General features: G+C 48.3%; 1 protein-coding gene across 1 annotated transcript in view; it reads left to right on the top strand.

The window, feature by feature from the left end:
* Window positions 1-221: 221 nt before the first annotated feature.
* The window catches only part of CPNE6 (copine 6), a 34313-nt gene continuing 19864 nt past the window's right edge, over window positions 222-14670 (top strand). The window contains exons 1-4 of the mRNA XM_081167897.1: window positions 222-439; window positions 7076-7236; window positions 10832-11020; window positions 12808-12882. Of these exons, the coding sequence (XP_081024023.1) occupies window positions 238-439; window positions 7076-7236; window positions 10832-11020; window positions 12808-12882 (627 nt within the window). The 5' untranslated portion in view covers window positions 222-237. The remainder of the gene's footprint in view (window positions 440-7075; window positions 7237-10831; window positions 11021-12807; window positions 12883-14670) is intronic.

The following is a 14670-nucleotide window of genomic DNA, read 5'->3' on the forward strand; positions in this document are numbered from 1 at the left end:
TCTCTAGAACAATTTTGTGTGTTTTGTTTTTTCCACGCGGGAACCACCAAGACTGCGCGGAGCGTCCCAAGCCCAGATATTTTCCGCCCAGAAGCGCCTCTGATCTTTTCGCCCGCCTTGCGGAGCCAGATGTGTCCCATCGCCGCTGCCACCGCCAGGCATGGCTCTGAGCGAGTGTGTGACCTCCCCCTCCCTTACACTGCGGAGTCTAGGAAGGGGGAGGAGCCAGCGAAAGACATGGGATGGAGGGAACGTGACAGCAGCAGAAAAAGAGAGAGAGCGCGCGCACGAGACGGCAGGAGGAGCGAGGAGGTGGAGGGGAAAACGACAGAGCCACAACAAGGACTTGCCGGGGAGAAAAAGAGCCGCTCAGCAGGAGAGGAAGGAAAGGAAGAGAGCAGCCCAGAGGACCTTCCATCCTCCGCAGCCTTCTGCCAAGGTAACAGCTGCCTCGCCTCCTTCTGTCTCAGCCAGCCCTGCAGTGGTACCCAAGGAAAGCCATTTCCCCCGCCCACGAGGGATGCTCCGGGAGCTGTCCTGGTGCTGAAAGGATGCTCCGCAGCGCACTGCCCTGTCTGTGCGGGTGCTGCTGCTGCTGCTGCTGCTGCGACGCGTTTGGCAGAGTTGTGGGATGTTGCGCGTGTCCCGGGACCCCTCCCCCAGGAAGGGGTGCCCCTCGGGTGGGGAGGAACCCCTTCCCACGTAGGAGTCCCTGTGGCTGCGTGTCTCTTTTCACGCGGGGCTGTGCCTGGTTATCTGGGCTCGTCTGCCGGGATCGTGGCGCCTTCCCTGCCCCACGCCTCCAGCCACGAGTCAGGTCATGCGTCGCGCAGCTGCCTTGCACCCCCGTGTCTCGTGCGCCCGCCTGGGGCCAGTGACGCATGTCACAAACTTGAGCACCGCCCTTGGCATGTTTGTGCACCTTTCCCTCTGTGTTGGTGTTGCGAGAGCCCGTCCCTGTCATGCGTGTGTCTGGCACTGCGATCCTGTCCATCTTTAGGAGATCCTAACCATGTGCGTTACGCGTGCCCTCTCGCCTTGCAGGGCAGGGCTCAGCTGTGTTGCTGCCCTGGGTGTGGCAGAACTGAGCCCTGGCTAGGCTTGCTCGCCCCTCTTCTTCGCCTCTCTCCTTGCCCACGGAAAGATTATGAAAACAGCCCCTCCCCTCTCCTCCCTCCCTGTGTCCCGGTCTCTTTCGGTGCTGCGTGGAACTGCACTTAGTTCTTCTCGGTCTCCAGGCAAACCTTTCAGGATCCCCCAGAGATTCGAAAGCAGGAGTTTGCAGGCAAAACTTTATTTAACTTGGACAATGGCCTGAACTCAGGCCGGGTTTTGCAAAAATTATATTAGTATATGAAAAGTATTAGACAGATTCTGGGAGGGTTCATAATCCTTCTCCTGGAAGAGTGAAAAAAATGGAGCCTCCACATTCAGTCGCAGTAGAGCTCTAGAGACAGACAACAACAAAATGCAGGGGGTTATTGCCACCTTTCTGGCTTGCTTGGGAGCACCTGGGGTGTGTCCCTTCAGCAGGATCAGAAAAGGGGTTCCATTTTTGTGTATTCCTTGAGTGCATGTTGGTGTGCTTTGTGACAACACTACACAGCTACAAGGGGTGTCTGTTTCATATTTTGTCAGGTCTCTTCCTCTTGTGTATGCGCGCTTTATGTCGTTCCTCCTTTCTGATGTGGGTCCTTGTGGTTTTGGGGGTCTCCGCTGACCACACCTGCGCTGCCCCCTTCCCCGTGGCCACGTGGCTTCTCCCCACCTCCCACCGTGGCCTCCCTCTGCTTCTCGGAGACATACCGCCCCTTATTCCAACTGCTTCCTGTGGACGCGTCTCCCACGGTTTCGTCCAATCCTTGCCTTTTCAGCCGCACAACAATCCAAGCTGAGAGGCGGCATCCGCTCCAGTGAACGAGGATTTGAACCTGAGTCTTTCTGGACCCGGTTCAGCCCTTGATGCACTCTGTCAAACTGCCGTCCAGTTTTGCACAGGTGTTGGTCTTATACACGTGTGTGTGTGTGTACTTTTCTTCCGTGTGGGCTGCTGAATTTCACTGCATCTCTCCACATGCTGAGGTGTGTGGCTTGGCCATAGTTATTCTCCCAGTTGATCCTCAGCTTGTGTTACCCTCAAGTCCCTAGTCCTCTTGGTGCCTCTGCGTAGCGTGTGCCTGGACTGCGAATTGTGCAGTCCCAGCACCTTAGACATCGCCTCCTTCAGGCCATCAGTTGTCAGTCACCTTGTGTGTTCCTCAACAGCGCTGGTGGGGTTGTCACATACCCTCAATCTACAATGTCCTTTGGGGAAAGGCAGTAGCTCAGTTCCAGAGCAGAAGGTCGCAGGTTCAATCCCTGGCCCCTCCAGGAAGATTTGGGAGACGTTCCCTGCCCGAAATCCCAGAGAGCTGCTGGAAATCAGTGTAGACAGCATGGAGCTAGATGGAGCAATGGTCTGACTCAGGATAAAGCAGTTTCCTATCTAGCTAACACACTTCGCTGTGTAATCTTTGCTCGCCCCAGGCTGTGTGTACTATACCAGCAAATGGGAGTTCCTTGGTCTACAAAGTGTACAAAGTAAGTCAAATGACGTTTCATGGCATTAACCTAGATTTCATAGCTTGCGTGTGTGCAAGCTTCGGGGTTCCACAGAGCTCTTTGGCAAGGGGATTCTGGGGTAGGGAAATGATTCTCCATGCAACGCTGAGATTTACTGATGGGATTGACTGCTGCAAGCTGTTGTGCTGGCCTTGGAAATGGGATTTTTCCAATGATTGCATCAACGGAAATTAGCCGGGACGGCTAAGAGATCGTTACGCATTGGGGGGGCAGCTGTGGTGGACAATTATAGGCCGTCTCCCTCTGTCAGGCCAGGCTCATGAGCTGCCCAGCAACACGTGACAGGCCTCTGGACCAATCTGGAGGAGCCTTTCCATTCTCATGATCTCAGCCTGACAAAGCGTTCTGTGGCCCTCCGAAGCTTGCATACCCAGACCCTAACTGAAACAGTTCCAATTGCAGCTACAATTGACCTGCTTTTAGCCTGCTGTGCTACACGCCTCATCTCCTGGTCCTTGAACTCTTTAGACGCGATGCCATTTGGATGTGTCTTGAGAACATTTGCCTCCTTGCAACAAACTTGGTGGGTTGCCAGACTCTCCTCTCTGCATGGGCTGGGGCTGCCCTGTTCCTGTTAGGTTTCCCCAAAAAACCTCCCTGGTGTTGTTGAGTTAGGCAGAACCTTCAAAGCCAAAAGCGGCCCAAGTTCCAAAGGCGACTGAGAATCCACATGTTCCACACCAGCACAGCCTCTAAGAGTAGCAGATTGTGGAATTGCCACAGCACTGAAACTGCCCCCAAACAAGTCTTTTTATTCCAGACATGCTGATTCTCAGAAACTGCAATTGTGTTGTGTCTCTCGCTGAGAAACTGCTCTGATCCTGCCTCTGTTCGGTCAACAGAGCATAGGCTGAGTTCTGCAGTTGGGTCAGGCCAAAGGCCCATCTATCCCAGAACCCTTTTCTGACAGTGGCTGGCTTGAAGTCTATATGGAAAACCCGTGAGCCCAACAGCCACCTCCCCTCCTGCCTTTTCCAGCAACTGACATTCAGAGACTTCTCCTCCAGGAATTTGTCTAATCCTCTTTTAAAGCAATCCAATATGGCGGCCGTTGCTGCTTCATGTGGCAGTGGGTTCCACCGCTTATGCTCTGTGTGAAGAAGGAATTCCTTTTGTTGCCTGGGTTCTGGTCCTGCTCAGCTTCCTTTGAGGACGCCCACGGGTTTCTACTCTTGTGGAAGAGGGAGAAAAAGCTCTTCTCATTCGCTTTCTCCACACTGCGAAGAAGTTTGAACATCTCATATCCCTTGCTTGCCATTCGCCCCCAAAAAACTATATAAAAAACCCCACCCAAATGTTGTAACCTTTGCTCAGAGGGAAATTGACATTGCTTAAGGAGGTGGGGACTGGGAAGCAGTTCTGGCTGTGTGCTCGGATCGTTCAGAGACACGACAGTTTCCTCTTCACCCCGAGGAGTCGTGCCAGAACAGGGACTCATGCAGAAGAGGACAGAGGTCCTCCTCTGTTTTCCCCCTCACACACTTTACAGAATGAAGTGGGGTTATGCACCGGTCCCAGCTCTACTTCCTTGGGGTATCTGAGTTTGGAGCAAGCATCCGAACTCCTGGTCTCTGAGGGCCTGGTCAATGCTCTAACTGCTATGCACACTGCTGCACAAATGCACCCAAAATTCACTGAGACCTAAAATAAGTCGAGAGAGCCAGTGTGGATGAACCATAGTGTCGTTTGGTGTAATGGTTAGAGCGTTGAACTACGACTCGGGAGACCAGGGTTCAGAGCTGCACTCTGCCGTGAAACTCGCTGGGTGACCTTGGCCATTCCCTTCTTCTCAGTCTCACCTACCTCGCAGGGCTGTTGTGGGGGGGGGGTCAAATGAGGAGAACGATGCACACCGCCTTGAGAAAAAGGTGGGATATCAGTGCAATAAATTATAACAATAATCCGAGAGTGCCGTGATACTTTCTGTTTAAATCCTTCGCCAGCCACTGTTGTTCTAGGAAGGGGTTTTTGAACTGGGCGGAGATCTCTCTCTTGTACACCAAATCGGTGTGCAGTCAGCCATGTGGTACAGCACACACACACACACCCCAAAATACACAGACACCAAAATCTTCATGTATTTGGAAAAGCAGGACACGGGGAGGAGGAGCTGAGCAGGAAGAAGAGGCAGCAAGCCAGGAAATTACATTTTTTCGTGCAGCCGAGGTTCCCTTATCACAGAACCTGAGCGCTGGAGCAAAGCGCTGGTCCCCGGCGCATTAATGCACCTCGCAGCGTCCGTAAAACCTTTTCCAGGAAATACTCAGTGGGCACAATTCCCCCTTCTTTCTTTTCTGCTGAGCCTGGCTGCGGTGCCTCAGTGCAGGCTCCGAGCAAGCTTTGCTGGATCAGACCCAAGGCCTGCTTGGTTCAGCATCCTGTTCCCCACAGCGGACAGCCGAGCATGACAGGGAGGCGACGGCACCCCTCTGCTGTTCTGCACCGTTCAGGGATAGAATGCTTCTAAACATGGGGCTTCCCTCTGACCAGCTGTCCCACTAGCCACCGAGTCTTCGTGTTGTTATGAATGTGTGTGTGTTGCTTTTACAAATGCAAAGGTCTACGGCGGCCCTTGAAACTAGACCCACGGCATCTGCTCAGATGTCCCTCTCGCCCCCCCCCCCCCCGTGGCTCTCTGCTCCTCCCCACACAGGCTGGAGCCTCTCGCTTTTGACCTGCCTCAGGTCCCTAGTGGGAGCCAAACCAGCCGTCCAGGCCGCAGTGTAATAAATCAGGGCTGGAGCTGAGTCAGCACCCTTTGGGCCCAGAAGCTCCCCTGCCAGTTTGGAACGTGTCAATATATATTTTCCTCCCAAAATTCTGCATCCAGAGCTGGAAGCAGGGCGGATGATGAAGGGAGGGGGGCAGAGTGGGGGAACGGGGTGGGAATCTCCATAACACCCCCCCCACACCCCGACTTGAAAACCTAGAAGCTTCTTTTCAGTGCCATTTTTCTGCTCAGACTTCTGAGCATGCACAGAGCGCCATCGGCGTTGCCAAATCCGCCTCAGGAGAAATTATTTGATTCTCACCCCCACAGGCCATCACCTATGTTTGACTCACAGCACCCCCTCCTTTTAGCACCCCCTCAGATTGGACCTCCGTCCCCCTCAGAGACTCTCATATGCAACTTTAACCCTCCTTTTTTGGCAAAAAAACACAATTTTTTGATTGCCCACACCTCTGAAGAGCCCTGGCACTGCCCGAAACAGAATTTTGAGGCACTTGGACGAAAAATCCTTTCTCTGAGCTTTTACCTCGGTTTGTTGTTGTTTTTTTGCTATGGGCTGGGGTTCCCGAAGGCATCTGTTTTCTGCCTCGAAAGCTCAGCTGTGGGGGGGGAAGGATTCGAACAGAAGTGGAAAGGCCTTTCTGACCGAGCAGGTGAAGAGCCCGTTTCTCTCCCTGGGGAGGAATTGCAGAGTTTCCCCACCCACCCCACAAGCCAGGAATATATTTTGGGGGACAGATTAGGGGGAAGATATTTCCAGATTGACACGAGCCCCCCTTTTTCGCTAGATTCCAGGAATTGAGCTCTGCCATTTTCGGTGTGTGAAATTGACCGTTCGGCTCTCCCATGAGAATGTGGACATTTCCCACTCCTTTTTTTTATAAATATTTATTAAGGTTTTACAATTTATAACAAACATAACAATACACACACACAGAGACAAAAATAACACAAAAAAGAACAAGTATAATTTCAATACCTTATTTTCTTAAAACGTATTTCACCCACCTCCTCATACCTCCCCTTTCTGCATTCCCATTTCAAAAATTTAATTCAGCAAGTCCTCACCCTTGATTTTATCTAATTATCATCCTTACTTTCCTTTCACTCAATCTTTACAGCTGTACTCCATTTAATTTTAAAAGCCACATTATTCTAAAATTCATAAATTTTACAGTATTTCTTAAGGTAATTCTTAAATTTCTTCCAATCTTCTTCCGCCATCTCTTTTCCCCGGTCTCGGATTCTGCCAGTCATTTCTGCTAGTCCCATATAGTCTATCACCTTCATCTGCCATTCTTCCAAGGTGGGTAGATCCTGTGTCTTCCAATACTTTGCGATGAGTATTCTTGCCGCTGTTGTAGCATACATAAAAAATGTTCTGTCTTTCTTTTGCACCGACTGGCCGACAATGCCCAGGAGAAAGGCCTCTGGTTTCTTAGGGAAGGTATATTTAAATACCTTTTTCATTTCATTATATATCATTTCCCAGAAAGCCTTAATCCTTGGGCACGTCCACCAAAGGTGAAAAAAAGCACCTTCAATATTTTCCATTCCTCTCCTTTCTTGTTGTCCTATTCCTTCGCTCGGACCTCTCCCAGTTCCATCCATTCCCCACCCAGCCAGCTCCCTGTTCCGTTAAGCAATATCCTTCTGTTTGTTTCCGCCCGCCAATCTCTTCCCCTCCTGCCCTTCTTCCTCCGACCCCTTGACCCCACTCAGGACCCACCATGTCGGAAGGGGTCGACTCTCAACCCGTGGCCCTGGGAGCCAGCCGAGTGGAGCTTAGGGTTTCCTGCTGGAGCCTGTCGGAGCGAGAAGATGCCACCAAACCCGACCCTTGCCTGGTTCTTCACCAGCTCAGCACTGGACAATGGAGTGAGGTAAGACCACCGCTTTCGACCGGGCTGATGACCTCTGAGGGTCCCTATTTTCTTTTCTTTTTAAAAATCATTTTTATTGATTAAAAAACATCCCGTTAATATATCCAATCATAATAATCCAATTAAAATAAAAAAACTAAGATTAAAAAAAGGACCAAATTATAATCCAAATTATAATTATTGATTTTTTTGGAGCTCCCCACAGTCTGGACCTCTGAAGCATATTTCCACATCTCAGTTCTGTCTCTCCCATATTTTGGGCATCTCGATTTTAACGCTTTAAAATTCTCCGTCCCTGGTTCCATGATTCTCAATCCTGTCAAACATCATATATCCTTTCATCCGTCAAATACAGCTTTATTTGTATATACATATTTTTCCAACTGCCTTTTTACCAGCGCAGCTACCTCTGACTCCATTCCAATCCGGGATGTTGTCCAAGTCTGTTATCTGAAGTTTAATGGTGCAGCAACTCCCAATCATTAATTGTCCAAACCTTCCGTTTGAGCTTTAATGAACCAGTACCTTCCACGTTAAATTGTTGGGCAAAACCGTTTGCAATATTGCAGTGTAAAGAATCTGTATTCCAGAGGCTGATCGAGGGTCCCTATTTTCCAGGGACATCCCTGATTTAGAGAAGCCGTCCCGGTTTCTGATTTGATCCTGGGATGTCCCGCTTTCCCTTAGGATGTCCCTATTTTCTTTGGAGGGTTTGGCGCTATCTGACCCCTGAGCCGTCGGAAGGCAAACTAGAGAAGGTTCTTTGAAATGTTTAATGTTTTATTATGTTTTTATATATATTGGGAGCTGCCCAGAAGCTGGCTGGGGCAAGCCAGTAAGACGTGTGGGGTATAAATAGTAAAATCATCATGATGGAAGGGGACGTCCCTCTTTTCGTCAGAGAAATGTATGTGATGAGTGGGAACTGTAACACTTGGTTGCAGTGCGCAGGGCTTCCTGTTTAGACGTCTCTCTGTGCTTAAGCTTTCCCTCCCCCTTAATATTATCTGCAAACGTTGTGGGGTTTCCTCCAGACTCCCGATTCTGGCCATTGGTCATAGAATCATACAGTGGGAAGGTACCCCAATGGACATCTAGTCTGACCCTCTGCAACGCAGGAATCCTTTTTGCCCAACATGGGGCTCGAAGCCACGACCCTGAGGTTAAGAGTCTCATGATCTACAGACTGAGCTATCCCAGAGTGTGATGCTTTCGCTGAGATTCCTGCGTTGCAGCGGGTCAGACTAGATGACCCCCGGGGTTCCCTTCCATCTCTGCAATTCTATGATTTACGGTTCCTCGCCTGTGCGTGGCTGATGTTTCCGTTTGCCTACGTATAAACTCCACGCACGTCCACTCGACTGCTCCGATCTGTAGATCAGGCACTTTTGCAAACCCCACAAAACATTTATTCCGTGGCTGCAGGAACGCCACGAGTACCAATAGTATTGATTTGGAAGCTGCAGCTGATGCAGAATGCTGCAGCACAATTGCTGACAGGAGTGAGGCCTTGTCAGCAAACAGCACCTGTGCTCAGAGATCGGCCACTGGTAGCCGATTTGCTACTTGGCCAAGTTCAAAGGATTACTTTTAGGATATAAAACCCCTGAGATTACAGGTGAAACATCAGACCTGTTTTGCACCTGTCAGATTTTAGTGTGGCAGCACCTGTACTTGGGAACTCCTTGCCACTTGATATCCCGCAGGTGCCTTCCCTGTTCTCTCTTCGGCACCTGCTAAAAACATTTTTGTTTCAGCAAGCCTACCCAGATATTTAGAATGCCGATGTGTGTTTTAATCTGATTTTAACTTTTTTAAAGGTTTTAAATAGTTTTAAACTGTTTTCGCAGAGAGGTTTGTTATATTCGTAAACTGCTTTGAGGTGTGTGTTTTTTCAACGATCAAGCAGTGTATAAATATTATGTAATTAATAAAAAATAATAATAATATCGGCATCATCTTGACCTTCTGCTTATAAAGCACTTGGAGCAGATTTCATCAGAAAGAAAACCACAACAACACAAAGTACAGATTTAAAACGTTGCCGTCTGAAAGCAGGAATTGATTTGTAAATATCCCTTTTGCTCCTTTTTCACTCATTATGATTATATCTGTAATATCAGCGATTTTAAAAATGCTAACATGGCCATTTTCAAGAAGAGCATTGGGAGGAAGTTGATTAGCTATTGGGATAAAATGTACCCATGGATGAGTATTTAAGCGGAAATTTTAGTACTGGGGAGAGGTAATAGATAGTTAACTCTTATAGCAATTTTATTATTTTATTGCTTTTAAAAGCTACCTTGATTCTGGATAATATGTTTTGTTTTAATTTTGAATAAAAGTTTTTTTTTTAAAAAAAGCTGCCTTGAACTCCTTGCAGGAAAGATGACACAAACAGGGAATAAAAAGAAGTTAAATCAGTTCAAAACGGCAGCCGAATCACATGTTAACTGGCTACTGAAAACTGGAAGAATAGAGATATGATTCCCTTAATCAACGGCTTGACAATATGACAATCTTGGCAATATATGAACGCAATATATAGACGCAGACTTTCTTTGGAAAAATATAGTGATATTTGGAATGACTGTCCACAGAATATATTAGGTTACTGATAAATATATCTGTACGAGGATAATAAGACCAGACACATCTGTATACGAATGTACGGAAATGTGACTGTTTTCCTTTTGTTTCTATTTTCATTCGCTTTTTCCCTTTTTCCTTTTTTATCACTCTTTCGTTTTACGAATGGAATTCTTCTAATAAAATATTAATTTAACAACAACAACAACTAGCTACAGATTTCTTTTTAAATGGCTTTCCGTTTCTAGCTAAGAGCTTATCCAGACTAACCCTCCCTCCACTCTTTCCAGGACGATCAGTGATTTAAAGCTCTCTGCCCAAGCACCCCTCTTTTTGAACTCTAGACCATGGGTAGGCATACTAAGGCCCGGGGGCTGGATCCGGCCCAATCGACTCCTAAATCTGGTCTGTGGACGGTCCAGGAATCTGTTTGTTTTTACCTGAGTAGAATGTGCCCTTTTATTTAAAATGCATCTCTGGGTTATCTGTGGGGCCTGCCTGGTGTTTTTACTTGAGTAGAGTGTTTGCTTTTATTGAAAATGCATCTCTGGGTTATTTGTGGGGCATAGAAATTAATTTTTTTCTCCAAAATATAGTCCGGCCCCCCACAAGGTCTGAGGGACAGTGCGCTGGCCCCCTGCTGAAAAAGTTTGCTGACCCCTGCTCTAGACCTTCCCCTGCGAAAACCTGCAGAAAACCCCACACTCGGACACGAAGCGTCAGCGGGACAAAAGGAAAGAGGGGGATAAGCCCTATGTCAGCCTCTGCCAATCTGAGGCTGATGGGATTTGTAGTCCAACACATTGGAAAGGCCCCGGATTGGCAGGAGCCTGGTCTGAAGGTCCATTTTATAAGAAACCAGCTTCCTTTAGTGCTCAGCCTCGTAGAATCAAAGGAGCATAGAAAGGCAGAGTTGGAAGGGCACCCCCAGAGCTCATCTAGTCCAACCCGCAGCAAAACCTCCTCCCGAAACTCCCTCCTTCCCCCTTTCTGCCTCTCCTCCCAGGTGGGTCGCTCCGAGGTCCTCCGTGGCTCCAAAAACCCTGTCTTTGGTCATGTATTTGCACTGGACTACTTCTTTGAAGAGATGCAGATCCTGAGGTTCGACGTCTTCGACGCCGATGGAGAGAGCGCCGAAGACGTGGGGTCCGAAACAGGGGTCCTTCTGGGCACCATTGAGTGCACCTTAGGCCAGGTAAGGCTGGTTTGACCCCCTGTGGGGGGTAAACCTTTCTCTCGCTGTATTTTTGGGAAATAGAGGCCCAAACGTCAATTTATTAGGATTGCTCCAAAGGGTTGTGGGCGGGTGGGGAAAGCACAGCAGGACCAGCGATGTCATCTGCCGGAGGGAGGGCGGCACCCGGGAAACTCGTGGGCTTTGCTGGCTCCGGCAACCAAATGCGGCGATAACGAGGCTTTCAAGTTTCGCGGCGTGGTTTGCTCGTTTCACTTTTAAATAGGCAGCGTAGTTTCGTGCAGCCGAGGCACAATCTACGTGCCCGAGGTTTTGAGAACGCCAATAGTTAAAGAGCTGGTTTTCAAAACGTGTGTAAAATTTACTCATTTCACTATTTTGGAGCTAGAATGAATGATCGAAATAGTGTTTGATATGTTGGAGCAGAGGCTTCAACAGGTGTTTGACTTGTTTTCTGTTTTGTTTAAAGCTTTCCGCTTTTCCTTCGGTTGCTAAACACAGATAATCCATTTCCTGTTCTGAAATTCCCAATTCCCTTTCTGTATAATCAGTTACTAGTTCTACTTACTTATACTAAACTCCTCTCCCTCCCTCGGCTGTTAGCCGAACAATATTTAAGTTTTCCAATACTTCCCTTACTAAAATCTGATCTATTAGGCTTCTGGTCTCCCCAAGCCTTTGGATAAAGGATTCCTGCTGGATTTATGATGCCTAAAGCTTGATCTTGCTGACTTCCTTCTAAATAGTTTAAACATGGGGGGGGGGGGCGGGCAGCTAATGTAATGTCCAGCTAATTTCCTAGAGTAAACCCAGAAAGCTCTCTGCATATTTAAACTCTTCTTGGGAATGTGGCTTGTATTTTTATGAACCGCCCTGATATCTGCGGATGATGGGCGACGTACAGATTTAATAAATAACAATAATAACAATTGCCCTTAGGCCCCGGATGAAGTGCAGTTGGCTAGTCACTCACGAAGACTAGAAACTTGTTGGACGACTTTTTAAAAAGGAAAGTGGAAATTTCCAGGGAGCTAAATCGTATGCTAGGTTTTGAACCCTGGGCAAGTACTCTTGCCATATGCATGGGCTCGTTTGTGGACCTGTTTATTGAGCGTTCATCCAGATTTGCTTGTACGATATTTGCAGGAACGTCAGATGATGCCAGCTATTCATTAATCCCACAGTTTCCAATGCATTTCCCATCACTTTCGTTACTGCAAGAAGTCCGACGGTGGGATATTAATATTAATATTAACCAATATTAATTCTACAAGCTGAATTTGTTGGTATACAATCCGTGTCTCACCTGAAAACAGCAACAGTCTGGAAACCCCTGTAATTTGGGACACGAAGACTCTTTCCACCTCCCTTTTCATTCTTTATTCTCCCTCCTTTCCTTTCCTTTCTCGTCTCCTTCCTTCCTTCCTTCCTTCCTTCCTCCCCCCCCCTCTCTCTCGCTTTCTCTTTCTCTTTCTCTCCTTCCTTCTACCGTCCTTCCTTCCCTCTCTCTTTTTCCCCTTCTCTTCATCAGCTGATGTGGATTTTAATTTGTTTAGTGTTTTTAACTTCGATGTTTTAACGCATTATGAATATTTCCTGATTGTATGGTTTTTATCTTTTGTCGTAAACCGCTTTAGCCAAGCAGTGTATACATTTTAAACAAGCAAATCGGCAAATAAACATGTCCCTTTCTTCCTTCCCCTGAAGCACAGTTAATTCTCTGCCCTTCTTCCCTCCTTCCTCGCCTGCCTGCCTGCCTGCCTGTGACTCAACTGCCGGCTCCCCAGATTGTCTCCCACACCAAGGTCACAAAGCAGTTGCAGCTGACAAGTGGAGAGATTGTGGAGAATTCAACCATCACGGTACACAAATCGGTCGGTCCAGGGGTGTGGATGGGAGGGGAGGAGGAGGATGGGAGAGCCTGTTGAGGGACAAGGAAGGACGAAGACACTCAAAGGGCAGGCAGGAGACAAAGAGCCAGGAGGGAGCCTCTTTTCGGTGGTTAAAAGTCAGCCTCGGAATCTGTGGGTCGCAAGAGTGCTCCTGAGCATGCACAGAGTGCAATTGGCTACCTGGAGTCTACTGGGGTTAGAATGATAGAATCACAGGTTTGTAGAGTTCGAAGTGATCTCAAGATTCATCTAGTCCAATCCGTTGCAATGCTGGGATCACAAGAGTGCAGGGATCACAAGACGGCCACCCAACCCCTGCTTAAAAACCTCTAAGGCAACAGAGCCCACAACCTCCCGAGAGAGACCGTTCCACTGTCAATCAGCTCTTGCTGTCAGAAAGGGGCAGGGCTTCACTTAAGGGGTGACGTTTGTTTACCAGGCTGGCCATCCTTGCAGGGGTGTTGCGAAGGAGATTGGACCAGAACACTCGGGAAATGCCGAATGATGAATGCCTTGCCGTTGCTTTCCCAAGGACCTGTTTTTTTTTTAAAAAAATTATTTTTTTATTTATACCCCGCCCTTCCCAGTTCAAAAAGACCAGGCTCAGGGTGGCTAACAACAAATTTAAAACACTTAATTGATGCAACAAAAAACAGCATAAAATACAGTATAAAACGTAAGTAACAATAAACTCAGAATTCAAAAATCAATTTAGGGGGGAAATCCATCCAATAAACATAAGATGATCACCAGGGCTAGCTGGCTAAATTACCCTATTTTTTGCTCTATAAGACTCACTTTTTCCTTCCCAAAAAAGTAACGGGAAATGTGTGTGCGTCTTATGGAGTGAATGCAGGCTGCGCAGCTATCCCAGAAGCCAGAACAGCAAGAGGGACTGCTGCTTTCCCTGCACAGCGATCCCTCTTGCTGTTCTGGCTTCTAGAATTCAGAATATTTTTTTTCTTGTTTTCCTCCTCCAAAAACTAAGTGCGTCTTGTGGTCTGGTGCGTCTTATAGAGCGAAAAATACGGTAGTCCTATTTGGGCCAGGGAGGAGACCAGGGGAGAATTAGTTGTGGGATCCCAGAGCGGGTAATCTTCATAAAAAGGGAAGGGGCAGGGAAGGAAGGGGAATAAAAGATCAGTCTAAGTTCAAATTGAAAGCCAGGCGGAATAGCTCTGTCATACAGGCCCTGCGGAAGGAAGTTAAATCCTGCAGGGCCCTGGTCTCGTGGGACAGAGCGTTCCACCAGGTCGGAGCCATCACTGAAAAGGCCCTGGCCCTGGTGGAGGATAATCTGACTTCCTTAGGGCCCCGGACCTCTAAACTATGATTATTCATGGACCTTAAGGTCCTCTGCAGGGCAGACCAGGAGAGGCAGTCCCGTAAATACGAGGGCCCTAAGCCACAAAGGGCTTTAAAGGTCAAACCCAGCACCTTAAACCTGACCCGATACTCCACCGGGAGCCAGTGCAACTGGAAAAGCACTGGGTGAATATGCTCCCATGGCAGGGACCCCGTGAGGAGCCTCGCTGCAGCATCCTGCACCCTCCTGTCAAGAAACTGGGCAGTTCCCAGCCAACGCAGGAACCTGCTTTATCCTGAACCAGACCATTTAGCTCAATGTTGGACACACTGACTTGACAGCAGGATTTTTGGCAGGAGTCTGTCCCAGCCCTGCCTGCCGATGCTGTTGGTTTCCGAACCCGGGACCCCCTGCATTCACGGCACAGGTTCTGCCCTTTAGCTACAGCAGTT

This window comes from Podarcis bocagei, assembly GCF_964188305.1.
Source record: "Podarcis bocagei genome assembly, chromosome: 13".
Classification (NCBI taxonomy): domain Eukaryota; kingdom Metazoa; phylum Chordata; class Lepidosauria; order Squamata; family Lacertidae; genus Podarcis; species Podarcis bocagei.